The sequence below is a fragment of the Arvicanthis niloticus genome, chromosome 29 (genome assembly GCF_011762505.2).
Source record: "Arvicanthis niloticus isolate mArvNil1 chromosome 29, mArvNil1.pat.X, whole genome shotgun sequence".
Taxonomy (NCBI): domain Eukaryota; kingdom Metazoa; phylum Chordata; class Mammalia; order Rodentia; family Muridae; genus Arvicanthis; species Arvicanthis niloticus.
Genome location: NC_133437.1, coordinates 7,360,483 through 7,381,960, shown reverse-complemented (window position 1 = coordinate 7,381,960; position 21,478 = coordinate 7,360,483). Strand labels below are relative to the sequence as shown.

The 21,478-nt window shown below is 39.6% G+C and overlaps 1 protein-coding gene across 1 annotated transcript in view; it reads left to right on the top strand.

Annotated features, from left to right (window-relative positions):
• The window catches only part of Adgrv1 (adhesion G protein-coupled receptor V1), a 514,991-nt gene that overhangs the window by 92,433 nt on the left and 401,080 nt on the right, over nucleotides 1–21,478 (top strand). Inside the window, exons 34-42 of the mRNA XM_076927075.1 lie at nucleotides 2,150–2,359; nucleotides 8,668–8,798; nucleotides 9,846–9,945; nucleotides 11,218–11,397; nucleotides 12,017–12,180; nucleotides 15,463–15,556; nucleotides 17,729–17,807; nucleotides 17,906–18,044; nucleotides 18,718–18,859. Of these exons, the coding sequence (XP_076783190.1) occupies nucleotides 2,150–2,359; nucleotides 8,668–8,798; nucleotides 9,846–9,945; nucleotides 11,218–11,397; nucleotides 12,017–12,180; nucleotides 15,463–15,556; nucleotides 17,729–17,807; nucleotides 17,906–18,044; nucleotides 18,718–18,859 (1,239 nt within the window). The remainder of the gene's footprint in view (nucleotides 1–2,149; nucleotides 2,360–8,667; nucleotides 8,799–9,845; nucleotides 9,946–11,217; nucleotides 11,398–12,016; nucleotides 12,181–15,462; nucleotides 15,557–17,728; nucleotides 17,808–17,905; nucleotides 18,045–18,717; nucleotides 18,860–21,478) is intronic.

Genomic DNA, 21,478 nt, shown 5'->3' with positions numbered 1-21,478 from the left:
TTTCTAGTTTTTTTTTTTAAATGAGACATTTGGGGGACATCTAGATTTTATGCCTTTATGCATAATGACTGTGGCATTCATATGTTAGAAGCAATCTCAAGACAGGTCCTTATTTTATAAGGAAAGTTACAGAAATGAGCTATGTGTCCACAAACAGACACGTTGAAAAAGCAATGCTACATGAGAATATGACGTTTGCAAATGTACTAGGTAAAGCAGGATAGAATATCAGTGCAAAGTTTAAAGTAAAAGTAGCCTGAAGTTTGACGGTTGTATTTAGTTTAAAGTGATCTTTGCCATAGATAAGTTTGCTGTAGCAGTATTCTTAAACTTGTATTAGAGTGCCACAGAATTCTTCATAAGTGATGCATGCAATGCAGCCAAGAGAGTCTAATGACATCATCCTCACATACTCAGTCTTAACACTAGTTGGATATGATATTTAAATTTGCGAAGTCCGTAATTTAGCTTGGTGTACTAAGGTAATTTTACTCAGGGTATTTTTTTAGACCCTGAATTGAACAATTACAAAAACACATAGTTAATTTTTTTTTTTTACTCCTGTTTGAAAAAGTTACACATATTTATACGAATCTCAGAATATATGCTGGATAAAAACATTTTAATTATTAGTAATTCTATGTCAAAGAGCAATTCATTGTATCTGTTTATATTTTAGTACACATACATTTTTGAAACTAGTAACTATATATGTAATAGACTTTAATCTAGTAAAAATTGTGTTTGAGAATTAAAATTTTTAAATGCCTTAAAGCTGGCTGGAAATGCAGTTTGGTCAGTACAATGTTTGTCTCACCTTCACAAAGCCCTGGCTATAATCCTGAGCACCATGTAAAACTAAGTGGTAATATTTGCGTCTAATCCTAGCATTCAGCTGATGGAGCCACAGGGGCAAGAGTTTGCTGTCATCCTCAGCTGAGTTTGAGCCAATGCTGGCTTCATTAGATAGACTATCTCAAGAAATGGAATAAAATGCTAGAAAACACTTCTGTGTTGGGGGGAGTTCGGGGTAGGAAGGAAGATGAATCCTGAGTGGGTGATGGCAGGAAGTAGGCTGGCAATTGGTGACATTTTTCCCTGTTTGAAAGTGAGTAACAAAAATGTAACAAGATGGGGGTTAAAGTTATAAAACAAGAGATAAAAGTTATAAATTTCCCATGGCTTAGATAGATAAAGGACCATATAACGTAAAGCAATTTTATTATATGCATTATTATATTGAATTATAACTTCAGCTTCACACAAAGTGGACTTTATTTTGTAACTAACTTCGATTATTAGATAATATACAGTTTCAAATCAAGGTTCTTATTTCAATGCCCAGAACCATAAGGGGGAAAAGAGAACCATACTGTCCTGAGGCAGTGTTGGCCCCGAAGTACTGTTGGCAATGCTCTGGGGACTCTGCTTTTCCATCCTTTTAAAACATGGACGGGAACTGGACAGGGTCCCTTTCAGGTGAACCTCAGAGGGAGGGCGTGTTGCATTCTGCTCCCCAGATAGTTCCTCTTTACTAAAAGAGCAGTGTGTCAAATACCACCTCTCTTCACCCACTGTGGTCCTCTGTTGTCTCCACTCCTTCTTGCAACACATCCTGGAAACTAGTCTCTGATGCTGCCTCCTCAACCATCCTCTCAAACCAACCATACTCGTGCTGGTGTCTCAGCTAGAGCTTGCTGTTCCTCTGTGCCATTTGACCACTGTTCCACATGTGCCAGTGGCACATGAGGGAGATGTAGGGATGCCCAAGACTATTTACAGTAACGGCACAACAGGAGTGAGATTACACACACCTTAAGGGAATTACTTGTGACCATGACTTCAACGCTTTTTCCTAGGTCAAGCATCATTTTTGACAAAGACCAGGGAGTAAACTGTGATTCTTTGAAATAGTTGTTCCCACTGACTTTCAATGTCCTCTCCATAGTCTGTCCACACTGAAATTTTTTTTTACAATGCTTTGATTTAGCATGCACACAGTTTGATGTGGTGGGGGACACTGTTGCTCATAGCACTGACGAGTTATAATTGATGCATTTTTACTTAGCTTTTAAAATTAAAGGTTAATTTTGGACTTTCAGGTTGGTATTTCACTGATTTAACTTTTCATCCCTTTAACACTTTCTAGGTGAAACCAAAAAGACGGCCACATTAACCATTTTGGATGATTCTGAGCCAGAAGACGATGAAAGTATACTTGTCCGTCTGGTGGCCACAGAGGGCGGAAGCAGAATCTTGCCCAGCTCTGACACCGTGACAGTCAACATCTTGACAAATGATAATGTGGCGGGAATTGTCAGCTTTCAAACAGCTTCAAGATCTGTCATAGGCCACGAAGGTGGGTTCCGATTGTTATTGAACACATTCTTTCTTATTTCCACAGATGTGATTCTTTGTTTCACGTTCTGAAGCATCTGGTTTTTTTCTTTCTTTTCTGGTTGAGCTGTGTTTTTAATATGCATAGTACTTCCTTTAGAAGAGGGCTGCCAGTATGCATTGTTTAACTAGATGCATGAGCCTCACAGATACTGTGATCTAGCTTGCCATTCCCGCTGCTGGGGGTGCTGGGTACCTCCATGTTGGAATGCTTGGGTTTCTCCTCTGATAAATCACAACACAGTCCATATGTCATAGATGTCCTTGGGAAGTGAGCTGTAAATTCAAAGTGCTTAGTATAGTTTTTGGCAAATGTAGTATGTATATTTTGGTACCTATTGTTATTGAACAGTAAAATATTGAATATTAGTGAAAATATTCATAATTGGTGAATATTTTAGCCTCAGTTTTGTAGTTTACTATGTCTTATGAACAGTGTACCACATTAGAAAGCCTGATACAGTGTTTGTTTTAAACAGTACAATTTCCTTGCATTTTTAGTATTCTGTCTTGGAAACAGGCTACTTTTGTTTGATTCAAATACTACAATGATGTTATCTTTGGGGAAAAAAAACTTGTCTTGAAATCAGTGAAACATTACAGAATGTCCTTCACCACATAGTTTGAATCCTGTATTTAAAAATAACTCTGAAGACTCAAGAGATGAAAATGATATGGCTCAAATATGTGAATCTCTTCAGAGGAGAGCACAAAAATCATGCACACAGGCTAAATGACCTGACAGGGCCAAGGATCTAGTTAGTGGCCATGCTGAAAACTTAACGCATGGCAGTTAGTGTGTGTCTTCTGTCTCCTTACTGTATGCTTCCAACTTGCAAGTTTGCTGAACTTATCTAAATGCATGAGCCCTTCGCTGACACTCTTTGCTTTTGTTAATGGTTTAGATTTGCGTCTTGACCAATAATGGTGGTTCAGTCCAATAATGAGTGAAAGTAACTGATAAATTGTCATAAGCCTACACATCACTATGAAAAGCTATTTGTAGTGTAGATTCGAACACCATCACAGGACTCCTTACTGATACCGACAAGCCTATGGAGTGTGACCTGTGTGCTGGGTCGACTCCCATCATTTCCGTATTTCAGAAGCATCTTGTGTTGCCTTGTGGAGGATATCACACTCTCTGAAGTAAAGCGACAACACTGAGGTCAACAGTGGAACTTCACCTCCACAATACTGGAATCCAAAGTCTGTGCCAAGGGGGAGTTCCTCAGCAGAGACTGTTTTACCCAGAATCGTATCTGCTGCAGAACCTGACAGTATAGGAAACTGTAAACATTTGGAGTGATTTAAATGCAAGATTAATAAATCTGAGTAGTGCTGCCTATTTGAAAGAAGGAAATTGGAAAGAGACGCTTGCTCTACCTCTAATTAGAAATGGAAGTTGGACTTTCATGATTGTCTTGGACTTGAGAGGAAAAGCAAATTGTCAGGATAGAGTCATGTGGAGTAGCAGGCTGAGGTGTTGGACAGAAAGATTTTGTGACAGGAGAAAGGGCAGAAGAGACCCAGGAGCAAAAACACAATTAGATACCCAAAGGAGAAAGCCATCAGTCAAAACAAGCAGTGATGGCAGATGAAAGGAAGAGATGGGGGCAGAAGCAAATGTCTAAAATGACTAAGTGACTTAGGCAGAGTGTGTGTGCCAAGTTTAGTCCAAGTTCTGCCTAAACTTTCTGCTGTTGGTCTGTGACAAGAAGATAAAAAAGTTTATGATAGTTTCAACTTTGCTGCGATAATGGTCCCATATCTGGTCCTACCAACAGGCCAAAGAACCTGCAGCTACATAGGTCATTGCACCTAGGGTGGAACCTACTGATACTACTCTGTTCAGTGCGCTTAGGACTAAATGAACTAACTCCCAGTGATGTGTTGCTATACCCATAGATGCGTGCATCTCTCAACCCTCATCAGAGAAGCTGCTATTTGCAGTAGACTGTGGTTAATACAGAGAGCCACAGCTGGCCAAAGCACATAGAGTAAGAGATTTCTGAATGCTCAGCCTTAAGCGGGACATCTGTATAGCACTCCTTTACCTAAGGCTCAGGTATCACTGTGGCAGAGTGGACAGAAAGATTTGAGGAGCCCGAGGCTGTGAGTAACTAAAACAGAAGTGTGTTCCGGACACAGCAAGGTAGTTGCACATATGAATCCACTCTGGTTGTGACAGCTGCAAGTCTTCCAGAAACTCAAATCAGCTAAAATGCCACCGGGAGGAAGGGAGATGGGTGTGGAGTCCCACCTCTGCTTCAAGAACATAAATCAGTTTTCTTTATGGCTGTGTTCCCTGGTAGGTGGAATGCACTCTACTAGACAGCCACACACCCAAGCATATACAACTATCAGTGACTGGACTGCATGGCTTTCCTCTGTGTGTGTATGTATGTATGTATGTATGTATGTATGTATGTATGTATGTATTTGTCTGTCTGTCTGTCTATCTATCTATCTATCTATCTATCTATCTATCTATCTATCTATCTATCTATCTATCTTTGAGACAAGTTTGCTATATAGCCTTGGCCATCTTAGAACTCACTATGGAGACCAGGCTGGATACACACTCATAGAGATTTACCTGCTTCAGCCTCTTGAGTTCTGGGATTATAGTTATATGCTTGCACACCCTGCTATATTATTTTTTTTTAAATAAGATACAGAGCTTAGTGGACTATGATGAGTTGTGACTGGGAGGAAATGGGGTAGGGGAGCAAATACAACCAGAATGCAATGTGTGAAATTCTCAAAGATTTCATTAAAATGTGTATTAAAGAGTGTATAGGCACCCAACATCCACTTAGGTTTTCGATTGTAAGACAGTTATGTCCTATCAGTAAATCTGTGAATGCTTAAGTAGTGATAGGGATAGTAGGTGGAGGAGCCAGTGGAGGAGCCGTGAAGAAGCCAGGTGGCTGCACTAGCATCTTAGAGAATCTGCACATCCTGGCTCTGGGGACCTTTTGGGGTTGAGTGAATTTCACCTGAAACGATATTGTGATTGTTTTAGTTTCTGACAGCCACATGTCATCAGCAAATACAAAGAAGAGAAATTAATAACTAAATTAAATAGTAATTAAATCCAGTCAGAAAATCTGCACTTTGAATATGACCTCACAGACTTAAGGAAGGCTTTTAGGAAGTGAGCATTGGTGTAGACTGATACCCAGTGACTTGTTGCATGGCCAGACACCAAGTCAGAGCAGATGCTGGAGGAGCAAAACACACTCTGCAGACAACACTGAGAGGACAGAAGAGGAGCTGGACCTAGGAAAGTCATCAGAACGTACAGAGGATTTCCAACCTCTGTCTTCCTGGATCAGACAGTTGAGCCTGTGTGAGCACCAGGAATTGCTATGCTTGAAAGATGATTAAAAACAATCATCAAGAACAATAATCACAAAAAAACCAGCACAGTTTGGAGATCAAATAGATTTTCAAATGGGGGAAAAAGGCAAACTTACGTTGTGACTATAGATTTATGAGGACTAAATGTAGTTCTACCAGTTGCCGTTCCTTTTGGAATGGTAAGTACCTTAAGCAGCTAGGATTCATTTCTGGAGTTATAGTAGAGAGAGAGTAGAGTTCCTATATTTCATGCAATCACCATATTTATTTAATGAGAATAATCTGCATTCCCCTACAGATTGTCTTCAAGTTTATTTTTTTTAATGACCTTCAAAATAGACACTCAAACAACTCCCTAATATGTCCCCCAACTTTGGGTTTCCATGTGGACTTATATCAGATGATTTTTCCAGTGACACACAGACCCTGGTGGGTGAGGGGCAGGTGGAGCCATGCCTCACCAAAGGTGGTTCAGGACCCCAGGAAATGTTTATATTTGAAAATCAGAACATGTCCTCTCTCAGGCTTCCATCCAGCTCGTTGCCAAACTGGGAAGGCAAAGGCCTAGGTCTGTCTTTCCTTCTCCCATGTCTGCTCTTTGAGTGCCACCTTATGAAGGTTGCCTCTGGGATTTGACGTTACATTTCCCAGGGGGCAATTTCAATGGCTCTTGGGCTTCTTCCTGAAAGAAGCAGAACCAGGTCCTCATATTTTCATTATAGCTTAGAAAAATGTTCATGCTATTCTTGCTCCCGACTATATGGGGAAGAAGTACCTTTTACTCCTGTATGGGTATCAAATGTCAATCTTTAAGCTGTGTTTCTGTAGATAGGTAATCTCCACAATAGACAGTTACAGAGTTGTGTTAGAAGCTGAGTATCTCAAATGAGGCATATTCAAGGAATATTTTTTTTTTTACTTTCTTCCTCTTCTGTGTATTTTACTGTATCTTCATCACAGAATGGTGCCTTTCCCCCAAGTCTTTGTAAACAAGTTTATAATCTCATTCTTTTATTATGAGTACAGGATCCCCTTCAACATGGACAGTCATGGACCTGGCCTTTGTTTTCTTGCCATTTGTGTTCTTAAATAACTACTATTATTACTACTTGTGATCTTAAATAACTACTACTTCATTAAATAAGTACTATTTTTGAATTAGGGTTAGGTGTTGGGATTTTGAAACCTTGCCCGCCCCCACTCTGCCCGTGAAGCATGTTGGTAACTGCAGAGCTCTTCCCTTGCCTGCAGGCAGATGTGCTCTGTAGGAAGCACTGTGTGCTGCACACAGAGGGGCTCTAGGAGTCCATGCTTGTGTTGGTTCCTGTGGATTATGCAAATGTAAAACATACTAAATGATGCTCAGGTGATTATGGTTGACTGTGCACGTGTAGTTACTCTTCGTTCTTTGGGGTATTCTCTTCATAATCAGCAATGTCTATTAAAGTAACTGTGACCAGATACATTTGTATTAATACTGTTAATGTGTATTTAAAAATATTTCTGGTGTTTTTACTTTCTGATATTTGCTGACTGTCTCCAAAATAATTCATTTTACTCAAATTTTTATGTTTAGACTTAGCCTTAAGATTTTATTTTGTTTTCCTCATAATTTTAAGTTGTCCTTAAGTGAATTAAGTCATGGTTTTCTAATTTAAGAAATTTCTATTAAACATACTGATTTGAGGTCTGAAGCTGTAGCTCATTGTCCAAGAGTTCACTTATCAAGTTCAAGGCCTGCATGGCAGGGAGTGGGGTTGGGGATGGGTGTGGGTAGAGTGTTTCCCAGCAATATCACAAGTAAAAAAAATAAAATGAAATCCGTGTTTAGGTCCGTTGTGTTTAGAAGTTTAGAAATGCACTACTTTGAAAAGAGTATTAGAACATGGTGTTTATATTTTATTTCCACTCCTGTTTGAAAAGTGTTGAAAGATAACTTGTATACACAAAGCTATTTTTAAAATAGCGTCTTACATGAATATGTACTTGGGGATTTCAGCTTTAGTTTTGTGCTTCAAACTGCAAATAATGACGAGTTCTTAAAGCTTTTTAAAAAGAATACTGCTGCCACTTCTTCATAACTTTAATGAGGTTGTTCACAGTGCATTGTAACTTGTGTTTATCACTATGCAGAATTAGCAATTTGAGCATAACGTTAGGAAACCATGAAGCCGTCAGCATCTCTCCAAGTTGCTTCCATCTCCCCTTTAACAATTTGAAAGAAATGCTTCTGATAATTGTCTTCATTTGTATAAAATGTTAAATGTTGATAGAAGCCAGGAAAGGAAAAGAGCTGTGCAGTTATTAGAGGACGCTAATGTGACCACGGGGAGGTTACAGGGAAATGCAGATGGACAGGTTTGACACATTTCCTTGAATCTCCTTTTATAAAACAAAATCCATGGTGGTATATGTAAGTTGCAACCTAAACAAATGTGATTTTCAGGTATCTGCAAGCATTCTTATGCATGCATTGTGTAAAATCACATTGCCTCCTAGTGTAAAGAGTTTGTGTCTTCCAGGGAAACAGAGAAAGGAGTTCTCGGTGTCTTGACTAGTTTTGACTGTGGCTGTAATGTTACAGAAGGCGCCTGTGTGTTCTGCTGCATGCTTTGGAGTGTTGACACATTTCCTTCCCACTTTTCAGTTATCTTGTCCTCTGTAATGCATCTTTCATTTCCTGAAGGTCTACCACAGCAATTATTCAGAAGTAGGACCTCTGTACTAATGAATGACAAGCATGTGTATTCATTCACATGCTAGAACATTCACAACATAACAAAGAACTCTGTTCTGTTCTTGGAAAGGGACCTTTAGCGGAGGCATGCTTGAGGTTGGGGTTTGCTAACTTTGAACATGAAGTTCATTCCCATTAAGTGTTTAATTGTATTCTCTCCCTCGCAGGAGAAGTGCTGCAGTTCCATGTGGTAAGAACACCCCCAGGTCGAGGAAATGTCACTGTCAACTGGAAAGTTGTTGGACAAAATCTGGAAGTCAATTTTGCTAACTCTACGGGCCAACTCTTCTTCTCTGAGGTAACACCATGAAGAAAAAGCTTTGCCACAATTTTCTGAAGACAATGCAGCATCTTGAGGAAGACAGGATAGAAAATGAACGCCACCACAGTGTAGTGATCATCTTTTTCTTCACTTTACACCTGCCACTGATGTATTGAACCTTTGTCTTCATTTCTGCTGCTCTCATGTGGAGTTAAAGCCCATTTGCTGTTGCCTCCTGTACTGGGTTGAACATTGACTAACTGGAACCCCATGCCATTAGTGTCCTCTCTTCTCATTTTTCTCTATCATCACTCAGACATGTCTTTGTGTTACTGCTTTTGTTGGATTTAAGTATCTAAAACGAAGGGACATGCTCCCCCAGAAATACACACGGACAGGACTCACTGTAATCTCATGAGGTTTGTTGATATTGGTGGACCAGGGCTCCCTTGTGTGCAGACAAAAGAGCCCCGAATTAGAGTTGGGGCCGTTTTTATAGCAATATTCACAAGGCTCATAAAGGCAGTTTTATCTCTTTGAGTCAATAACTAAAAAGGTTGACTTCAACAGCCGTTCCCAAGCTCGGTTTCCGTTCTCATGACCAGTTGCTAAGTAACTCAAATTTACATCTTATCTTTAAAAGAAGGTCAGCTTAAGTAGCTCTGTTTACCCAGGTTTTACTGTATTAAGGGCTAATAAACTCTTATCTTGGGTCTTTCTTCCTGGAATGTCTGTTTGAGTCTTTGGAATGTGCTCTTCCTGGGATGTGTCCCTGGGGGAAGTTAATGTTTGAGTTTAAAACCAAAATCAGAGCTTTTTATTAATTTTAGGTTTCTACACTTTCTCTTATACACCATTCACTGGTTAAGATTTAAGTTGTTTTGCTCAGAAGTTAAAATGTTCGGTTAGTACTTTAAACCTGGTATCTTGAGTCAATGGTTTCTGTTAATTGATCTCTAAGACAATGTTGGTTCAAATGAAGCTGTGTTTGACTGCACACTGTAAGTGTACAGCCAATGAAAGCAGGGTATGAGTTGTGTGCAGTAACAATACAAACATGGTATTTCTCTCTGTTTGTCACAGGGGACATTGAATAAAACAATCTTTGTACACTTGTTGGATGATAATATTCCTGAGGAGAAAGAAGTGTACCAGGTTGTTCTGTATGATGTCAAGACACAAGGTAATTTAGACTTTCCTTTTGAATTTTTCTTTGGTATTTTTGTTTAGACAAGAAAGAAATGAAATGAGCAAGTTTCTATCACTGTGTCTAAGACGTAGGTATATGCTAACCCAAAGAAAGTTACTTTGCAGCCACCATGGTCCTGTCCATCTGTGATCTCTGTGCTCAGAAAGCTGAGGAAGGAGGATTGTAAGGTTGGGCTCACATTGTAAGTGCCAGGCCATCTAGAACTACTAAGTGAGATCCTTTCTTTGAGAATATGTTACGTTAAATATTAAATATTCCACAGACATATTGGATTGAAAAAGCTCCTGTGCTGGCAATGAACACTGGTCTTTATGGGCTATAGAGAAGTTCTCTAAAAGCTGTCCTACTTAGGACTGGGAGGATGGCTTAGTAGGTAAAGAGCTTGCAGTGAAACTGTGAAGACCCTAGGGCAGATACCCAATGCCCAAAGCTGCTCATGGTTGTGCGTATCTGTATTTCCCAGCATCCTGCTGCAGGGGGAGGCAGAGCCAAGAAAACCCTCAGGTGCTCACACACCAGCTTGTCTGGCAGCTAGAATGCAGACAACAAAAGACCTTGTCACAAATAAGGAAGAAGGAGAGGGTCGACACTCAAGCTTTTCTATGGATGTTCACACACACACACGCACACGCACACGCACACGCACACGAAGCCAGCCACACTCATACACAAACAAATACTAAAGAAGAACTTGAAACGTTTTGCGGCGTCTAAACAGAGGTTAGTTTTCTGAGACAAGGTCCTGCTATGTAGCCCATGCTGGCCTCAACTTCATTGTGTAGCCTGAGTTGTCTTCAAATTCATGATCTTCCTTTCTCAGCCTAACAGGGTGGGTGACGTGTACTTGACATATAAGACAGTCATTTGTTGAATAAAACACATTTGCAAATATAAAACATTTTGACTTTGTTTTTATGTTAGAAAACCAATTTAGATTTTGAACCAATCACTGTTTACAGATAAATTTGGTCTTTTTTTGAGCAAATTGCTTGGGTAGGTTATTTCCTGCCTATTAATTTCTATAATTCACACAACCAATACGGTCAGTAGTGATGACATCCACATAGAAGAATCCACGTGTTGTGGTGTGGAGGCTGTAGACTGCTTGTCAGCCCGAGCATTTCTGGGAGGGACAGGACGGCTGACTGGTTCTCACACGCTCCGCCAACATGTAAGTGCTTTAAGAATTCTGAAGTTGCTGACGAGTTGACATCTGAGTTCCTGATGGGCTCCCTGACTTTTTAGGAGTCTTGCCAGCGGGAGTCGCTCTGCTTGATGTTCAGGGATATGCAGCTGTATTGACAGTCGAAGCCAGTGATGAACCACACGGCGTTTTAAACTTTGCTCTCTCCTCAAGATTCGTTGTGCTCCCAGAGGCTAATACAACAATTCAGCTCTTTGTCAACAGAGAGTTTGGATCTCTAGGTTTGTGTTCCTCTGGAGTAAGTACTGAATGGGGTTTCTAGACAAGGGCCTTTAAGATTCTGTTTCTAATTTTAAAAATCTACTTGTGTGAATGAAGCCATTGGTAATATCAATCCTCAAAGGAAGACGGTGTTTAGCGCAGTACTTTGTAACTTCTTTATTTTTTTTTTTAAAAAAAGTTAAAGGAATCATCTGTCTTCACAGAAAGGCTGTGAACCAAACAGCCATTCAGTCTCAGAGCATATCGTAGTAGACTACTGTGGAATCTCTAGGCTGGGTATGGTGATTGCGGGCTTTCTTCGTGGTTTTTCCTTATCCTTGTGGGACAAGTAAAGACACAGTAAAGAAAATGGAAGTATACCAGGCCCTCTGGGCATAGGCTTGAAAGTACTACGTCATTTCTTTCGCCCTGAACTAAAACAAGTCCCAGAGCCAAACTGCAAATCCAGAGGCAGAGATCTGTGTCTTCATAACAGTGGACATCACAGTGCTGGTGTATCAAAGACTGCAGCATCAGAGGCAGTGACAGGACTGAAAATAATAGAGAAGACTTCACAGTGAGACAGTTTTAAGGGTGTATCTTATCATCTTTTTTTTTTTTAAACACGAATTCCCCTAGGAGCCATCAATGTCACATATGCCACTGTTCCTGGAATAGTAAGTCTGAAAAACGAAACGGAAGGGAACCCTGCAGAGCCAGAGGCTGACTTCGTCCCTGTGGTGGGCTTTCTGGTTTTAGAGGAAGGGGAAACAACAGCAGCCATTAATATCACTGTCCTGGAGGTAAACGCTTATGTTATTTCCATGATCTTAGGTTCAACCCAAACGATCACACAGAGAGTGGAAATTGATAGAATAATTTATGTAACCATAACCTGTATAACCATAATATGTAAAATGTGCCTAGAGGTTTCTAACAAATTGTTTTTAAAAGTAGCAGTTTTTATGGTGGCTAAGGTTATATAATACTTTTTGCTTTTCTCCACATGAAATATTATTATCTTTAATATTTGTAAATTTTCTTCAAAACTTGAAAACTCTACAGTGTTTAGAGATTTTTAAGAGTCTGTTTGGTTGGTTTCCCCTGCTGGTGGCGTTAGATCGGGTTATGACTTTCCCTGATCTTTTTTTTCTTTAATTTCAAATCACTCAGGAGTTTCCATTTGTGTTTAGATCGGCCAGCCTGCTGTTGTGTATTTTATTATAGAGATATTGTGTGGGAGATAATTTCCCTAGGACGCATTCCTATAAAGTGGCTCTAGCCACAGAGGTTCCCAGGGAGCATTTTGATAATACCCAAGATTCACCAGACCCACAGATTCGTGTAGATCATAATCTTTGTGGGTGAGATTAGTTAAGTTAGGGACTAGAAACTGTCTAGAGGCTGATAGTAGAAAACAAGGTTATGGTCAAGCTTAATGTCATCAGCAGTGACCGAAATTGTACGTTGAATGAGTTTTCACACTGTGAAAGCTTGTGTTTGGGGAGTTTGTGGTTCTTCTATGTAAGTGCTCTTCCAGGAGGTTATAGAAAGAACACAGTGAACACAAAGGGTAAAGACACTGGGGAGCATAGAAGTGGCAATGAGCGTATATTGAAAATACATTTCTGTTATTTTCTATTTGCTAGTTCAATGTTACAGCTTTTATTCTGTCAGAGGCTTTTTGTAGTTTTACAACATTATTAATAATGTAAGCTATATGCCCTGTGAGGTTGTTATTTCCACTGCATGGTGACCCATTGCAACATGAGAACTCCACATTCAAGAACAAAAGGTGCTGTTATGTCAGTGTGTAACAGGATCTGACAAAATGTCTACACAACCAATATAAATGCCTGATCTGTTAATTTAGCAAATTATAAATACACTATAAATACACTACACTGCGCGCATGCGCACACACACACACACATGCACTATACTACACACACACACATACATACAGTATACTACACACACATACATAACACTACAGACACATACACATAAACAGGCACACACATATACTCACAATTCACTGTTTACACACATATACATGACACTATATACACACAAACACACATAGATATACACTATACTACACACACATAAACACACATGCACACTATATCACACACACATACATGACACTGCAGACACAACACAGGCACACACACACAAGCACTATACTACACACACACACATACACTATACTATGCACACATACATGACACTACAGACACATACACACAAGGCACATGTGCACAGGCACACACACAAACTCAAAATACACTATATTACACACACATGACACTACATACACACAAGCACACACATAGACATACACTATACTACACACACATAAACACACATGCACAATATACCACACACGCATACACGAAACTACAGGACACACACAACACAGGCACACACACACACACATGCACTATACTACACACACACACACACACACACAGACACACACACACACACACTTACTCCCTAGTCAAGTGAGCTTTGAAAGTCCAATGTATGCCCCCATCTGCTCCTCCAAGTCTGCTTTTGTAAGCGTGGAGTTTCCATGCACTGCTAGATTCGAACACAGCAGGCCTGAGATGCAGAAGCAAGCCACTGTGGGCTGTGGGAAGGGAAGGGTGTTGCTCAACTTTGCCCAGATACTCTTGCCCATCTAGAGACCAATTTTAAACTTCTTTTTTCTCATATAGAAACATGTCTCAGATCAGATGAAAAATGTGTTGGTATGTGTGTACTTGTTGCTGGTAATATTTAGAAATCTCGCTGCTTGGTGTGGCTCTGCTAGCTATCTGGGCCGCCCACCATGTTCTCGACTAGAAGTGGCCAGAGGCCAAGAGCAGCAGCCAGAGGCCAAGAGCGCCTCACAAGACGTTACTGGGGTGGCTGGTTCCACTGATCAGTTCCATAGAGACCATGGCCCAAAGCATAGGTTTTGGGCCAACCCTGTCACCCTCATGGTCCTCTGCTAAGCCCCAGAGGATACCTGTTATGCTCGGTACCTGATAGAATGAAGAGTCTTAATGCTTAAAGATTATCCAAAGGATTATATATTTAAAATCTTGTTAATTGTACGACAACATCTTGTTAAATATATAACAAGATGCCCATACAATTGGAGTTGTTACCCAATACCCAACCTTTAGATATAAATTGTTAACCCAGGACTGCTCTCGACCAATTCGTCCTCCTCCATGGTTGCCAGTCTCCTCCTCTCGCTCCTCTTCCTCCTCCCAAATTATTGCAAATGTAGCAGGGAAAATATCCTGCTACATGTACTGATATTTTAGACATATGAATATATGCATATACACACACACATATATACACACACTCACATATATATGCACATACTACACACACACACACACACACACACACACACACACACACACACACACACACTCACGTGTAAACTTTGTAAGTATTTGCAACCTGCAGTCACTCCTGACATGGGTTTACTGCTCCTGCATTAGGGCACCTTCTTTGTTTTCGGTGTTAATTGTGGGACTATTGATTAATAATAATCACTATCACGTTCAAAGGATTTGTTGAAGCTGGACAGTCCTCATAGACTACTGTTAATTACCACCAGCAGACCATACCCTTGTGCTCATTATTTCTCCATAACAAGCAGTGTAGAGTTGAGGCTTTGGCACATAAACGGCTCACCTTAGACTCCCGAGGTTGTCGTCAGCCTTCCTGTTCCCCTTTCTGAACAGCAGGTATCAGGGAAATTGAGCATTTTTTGCTTATGTTCTCTTTGAAATAATTAGATTCATATACTTAGTCAGTTTGCTTATAAACTGTGCTTAAAATGGTATAATTCTGAGGTGCTTTCATAGTGTTCCACCTAATAAATTCCACATACATGTTTGACACTGTTATATTTATATTTCCTAATTTAAATAATTTTACTATGTGCTTATGTTTTCCACTGCATTTTTACCGTTTGTGCATATGCTTTTATAATACAACTTAAAGAACAGCTTATGAGGAATAAGTCCTTTAAGGCATAATTAAAGCCCTTTTAATGATTTTAATTTTTGCAGGATGATATACCAGAGCTAAAAGAATATTTCCTGGTGAATTTGACTCATGTTGATCTCATTATGGCTCCTCTGACTTCATTTCCTCCCAGACTAGGTATGGGGCTCTTGTTTGGGACCCTTTTGATACCTTGGCGGGACTTCTATTTTAATCAGAGTGAGGTGTTATGTAAGGCCACTCCTTCTTTTGTTTGCTAATTTCAGCCATGTGTGAGAATGTGATGAGCGTCTAGACTTATTCCAGCTAGAGACCATCACTGCAATTTTGTAAGCAGTGTAAAGGCAGTAATTGCTGTGGTGCTTTTTGAATTTTACAACGGTGTTATAGCTAGATGTGCAACCTGCAAGGTGGTATTACTTTTTTTCAAATGTATTTTTCCTTCATTTTCTTTAAAAATGTAATTAGCTATTTTCATAAGCTGACGATTTGCTTTTAAGCTTAATACTTACTTTGTGCATCCTGCTGCTTGCTTCAATTCTGACCTTTGATCTTTCTCTTTTCATGCTTTTAGAAAACTTAATTCATTACAGACTGAAAGGTAAAACTTGAACCTTGGTAGAAAATTATTTAGACCCTTCAATAAGATATAGTCTAAGAAGTGCTGGAAGGTGTGTGTGGTGTGCATAGCTTTGAGGTCAGCCTGTCCCGATGTAGGTGTGCAGGGCGGGGGGAGTTGTTAGTCCATTGTCTGCAGGACAGGGGAATTAGTCTCCTAATGTTCAATGTCAATTCCAATGGAGTTCTTTTTGCTTTAGTCCTCTAATGTGAATTGTTGTATGATTTAGTTCTGTCATTTCTTACATCGCCGCATTTTATATATGAGACAGTGGAATCTAGGTGAAATTTAGGAATATGTCCCGAATTGCAACCAAAACATGAAAGAGCTGGGTCATTTTTTAAAAAGAAAACTAAAAGTTTAATTTTAATAATCTGTAATTTCCCTTTCATTTAAAAAAATTGCTTATTTTTGAGATTGTAATTTAGTTAAAACGTTTCTCCCTTCCTTTTTCTTTCTCCAAACCCTGCCATATCTACTCCCTGTTCTCCTTCAAATTCGTGGTTTCTATATCGTTGTTATTGCAAAAATATATAGCGATATACATATATATGTATATATACATATATATGTATGTATATATATATGTATATATGTATATGATATACATATATATGTATATCACTATATATATTTGCAATATATATATGTATATCGCTATATATTTTTGCAATATATATTATATATATCATATATATGTATATCTACATATATACATATATATACATTTATATGTATATCTATTTATACACACACACACACACACACACACACACACACGTATTCACAAATATAGACCTGTGGGGTCCGTGCATGAACACACACACATACACACACATACATATTCATAAATAAGACCTTGGAGTTCATACAATGTTACTTATATTTATATTTTAGTAGCATGCGGTAATTTTTAGACTGTCTGGCTGTAAGCCTGTAGTCTATTGGGTACAATCCTGATTTTTATGTCATCTACTGAACGGTATTGTTCACGTCAATCTAAAGAGAATTGGTCCTCTTATTCCTATCCTCACCTAAATAGCTATGATAATTGTCCTTAACTAAAGGATAAAGTATCGAGACACACACACACACACACACACACACACACACACCAGAACGAGACGTAATTTTTCAATAGAGAAGAGCATTAGAAGAGAAATATTTTCATTACCAAGAGTTTCAATATTTGTAGCATCTGACAAAAATGCGTACACATCAGACCAGTGTATTCATTTCTGCTTTATCAAACCCTTCCCTAGTTTGTAGTAACACTCCCCCGCTGTGTCACTTGTTACACATGGATTTTTTTCTATGACCATCTACTTTTCTCTTACCACTTTGTTTTTCTTTTTTCTTATCCTTTCTGCTTTTCCCATCAGTACCATTTTCCCCAATCCTGAAATAGAACAGAGATGTAAATATTGTTTAATTTATTCAAAATGAAGCCATAACATCTGTAGCGTGTAATGCCACACTGTTCTTAGTTGAGTAGTTATACACCAATCACTCTTGGTAATAAAAATATTTTTCTTCTAATATTACCAGTATTGTTTTTATTTCCTTAAACGTATTTTCACTGCTTTTAATACCTACACATGAAAATTTATATAACTCAATCTTCAAATTCCATAGTAGACAGTGGCTTTAAATATAGTTTTGATGAATTTTATATTAAATTGTATTCATTCAGTATACCTCTGTTTTGTCAGATTCAGAAGGCTTGACTGCACAGATTATCATAGATGCCAATGATGGTGCCCAGGGTGTGATTGAATGGCAACACAGCAGGTACACCCAAGGATGTGATCTCTTTCCTTAGTTCCACATCCTTCACAATTACCACACCGAAGTTAGGAGAGAAAACCAAGTCTATTCTGTTATTCCAGATTTGAAGTGAATGAAACCCACGGCGTTGTAACCCTGGTAGCCCAGAGGAACAGAGCAGCCCTTGGCGACGTGTCCTTGTTTCTGTATGCCCAGAATCTAGAGGCTCAGATGGGGCTGGATTACATTTGCACTCCACAGGTAGGGAAATAACACATGATGGCCATTTGCAACCCCTGTTCCTTGAGAATCAGAGTGATGTAGGTATTTTCTGAAAAATTAATCTCAATAACTACTGTGTAACATATTCCATAGGGAGACCAGGAGGAAGATTTCTATATTATACAGTTCTTTCTGCTGTAATAGGTGGTTGAATTAAGTTTTAATTCTATTGTATCTATCACTCTAAATTTACTTTTTTTTTGCAATGTTTAATTCTGAAGAGTGCTAAATAATATATAAAAAATATTAATCATTAGACTCTCCCAGAATGTTTCTTATGCTTCTGGGGAAAAAAAAATCAGTCTTTTTTTTTTGGTCTTAATTTACTGAAATACTTCAAACCCTTGAAATACTTTTTAAAAATCTTCATGTCTTCATCCCATTATTTGAAATAGATTCGATTCAAATTTAAACAAAAAGAGAGTATGTAAAAGTTACGATTCAGATTACAAGAAGCAAGACAAAGGCTGTGGGAATCCAGCTGGGGTCCTCTGAATGAGCCGCAAATGTGAGTGCCTGCGGAGCCCCATCCCAGCCGCTAAAACAGCATCTTCTCTCTGTTATCACAGACGCAGGACTGCTTTCTCAACATCTGATGAACACGTGCAATGAATTTACGTATTTGATCTTTTCATTTATCTTTTTTGACCAGATTCTTCATTTTGCTGACGGAGAAAGGTTTAAGAATGTGGACGTTGTGATTCTGGACGATGACATTCCAGAAGGAGATGAAAGATTTCAGTTGATACTAACAAATCCTTCTCCTGGATTAGAGCTGGGGAAAAATACGATAGGTAGTTATCTTTCCTTTCACAGTCTCCTTTTCTCTGTGCTTCAGTAGTGTGGTGTGAGTCGGATGAACCTCTTCCTAGCCTCATATGGGGAGCCTCCTATGCTCAGCATTTATAAGTTCTCATGTCAGTGGGAAGGAGTGCAGCCAGTGTGCTTGTGTGTGCTTGTGTGTGTGTGTGTGTGCCTGTGTGCCTGTTTGTGTGTATGCCTATGTGTGTGCCTGTGTCTGTGTGTGCCTGTCTGTGTGTGTGCCTGTGTCTGTGTGTGTGCCTGTGTCTGTGTGTGTGCCTGTGTCTGTGTGTGTGTGCCTGTGTCTGTGTGTGCCTGTGTGTGTGTGTATGTGACAATAACAAGGTTGGAGGAGGCAGATAGTAATCGTAGTATTAAACGATGCTCTCAATTACCAAGGTTTTATTCAGCGAGTCTCTGTCAGAATTCGTGTTCTGCTGTGGTTTTGTGCTTACAGTGACAAAAATCACGGTGATAGTTCTTCCAGTGCTGGGTCAGTGCTATGAAGTTGGGGTATTCTGGTTCAGATACATTGCAAGAAATTTAATACTCTAGTTGGAATTGTTTGACATTGTTTCTAGAAATGCAATTTCACTGTGGGCTTGGTATTATAATGACTGTTCCACAGTGGTAGCAGTAATGGCAGAGAGAACCTCCATGGATGTACTGAATAAGAACACACATTTATTGTACAACTTGTTATAGGTTTTTATTATTTGAAAATGTCATACAGATTTGTAATGAAACTCTCCTCTTTAACATGTTTTTTTCCCCAACTTCATGTCACTTTTTTTTCTTCCTTCCTTCTTGGAGTCATCCTCTCTTCTTCATGTCCCTCCTCTTCTCTCTTCTCCTCCTGCTCTTCCTCTCTCTCCCCCTCTTCCTGCTCTTCCCCCTCCCCCTCCTCTCCCTGCTCTTCCCCCTCCTCTTCCTGCTTTTCCTCCTCCTCCTGCTCCTCCTTTTCTTTTTGATAATCTACCAAGTCCAGTTGGTGCTATCAGTACATGCATGTGTCTGGGGCTATCCACAGGAATCTGGGAAACCTCCTAGTGGACACACCCACAGAGAAGACTGATTCTCTCTCATACTTCTAGTTACTGCCAATAGCTCTCCCTTAAGGGGCAGACACTGTCACATCTATGACAGAGTTTTGTCTGGCTGGATTCTGAGGAGATCTGTGTGGGTGACACTGGCTGCTGTGAGGTAACAGGTGCAGCAGCTATGGCATGTTCAGAAGGCAGAGTGTCACAGCTTCTCTCCATGGCTCTTAAACTTTCTGCCGCCTCATCTGGGATGCTCCCTGAGCCTTGGCAGCCGAGGAGGTGCTTTGATAGAGAGGTTACATTTAGTGCTGAGCCCTGAGAGCCTTGGAGGTTACTTCTAGATGAGAAGGTAGCTCACTTGGTGCTGTGTTTTCCTAGTGTGCACAAGCCCTGTATTTAGTCCTCAGCACCACATATACTGGGGGTGATGTTACAGGTCTGTAATCTCAGTAGTCATTGGGTCGAGGAGAAAGATAATGAGCGCAAGGCCATCTTCTGATTACACAAAATGTGCAAGGCCAGTGTGAGCTTCACAAGACTCAGTTTATCAAAAAACAGTTACCTTCAATGGCTGGGGCAGATGCTCTCTGGAGGGCCATGCTTAACATTTGAAAGGGCTGAAGGGTCTGGGTGGGATGTTTTATAAGAGGTCCTAGCCTCTGATAAAAATCACACATATGGCAAGTAGCAAGGAAGCTTTATTCAAAAGCAAAGCAATAGAACAGATTGGAATTACAGTGTTAAGACTGATATCAAGTCACATGAGTGAGGTATTCATGGCTATTGTGGGAGCTTCGCTTTAGGAGCTTTAGTTGACTTGCTAAGGGGCATAGTGAGAGCAGCTTTCTAAATTCCTTAGATTAAATCATGCGATCAGTTTTCTACTGTACACATCTCTGCACATAACACATCTGATTTCTATTGTATTCACGCCAAGTTATACATAGACATAAGATTAATAAAGATGGGATTCTCTCTAAAAGTTCACATAAGGACATAATTCTGCCTTATTTTACATGCATCCAGGATCAGTGTAAACTAGATTGACGCTTTGCCCTTAGTTCACAGACTGTATTCCAGAATGTGTTTGAACAGAAATAGAATACCTCGGGCCAATTTATACGGGAAGAAACTTATTTCCACTGTTTAAAGCAGGTATAGCAGTAGCTGGTGCTGGCGGGGTTCCTAGTGAGCTAATAGGTTGCTAGCTGCAGTGTTCAAAGTTGGGTGTATGCAAAGCCCAAGGCAAGTAGAGTCCCAGGTTGCTAGGCTATCCCTTAAACTTGCTGCAGACCCAAAGTTAAGTTCTCAGTGCCCTCCCCACAAAGGTCACTTCAGCTCCCTCTGATCGCAGATAACTTGGTGTGTTTGAAGAACTGAGACTGAATCTCTAGCTTGTTTTTTTTTTTTTTTTTGTCAATAGTGACTTGTGTTTATAAATTACTAGACTTGATTTTAAAAAATTATAGAAAAAACATAAAAGAATTTGTGTATAAAACATTTTTAATGTTTTGAATTCATTGGTACATTTATACATTATTATTTCCTGGTCCCTAGAAACATTTTTTT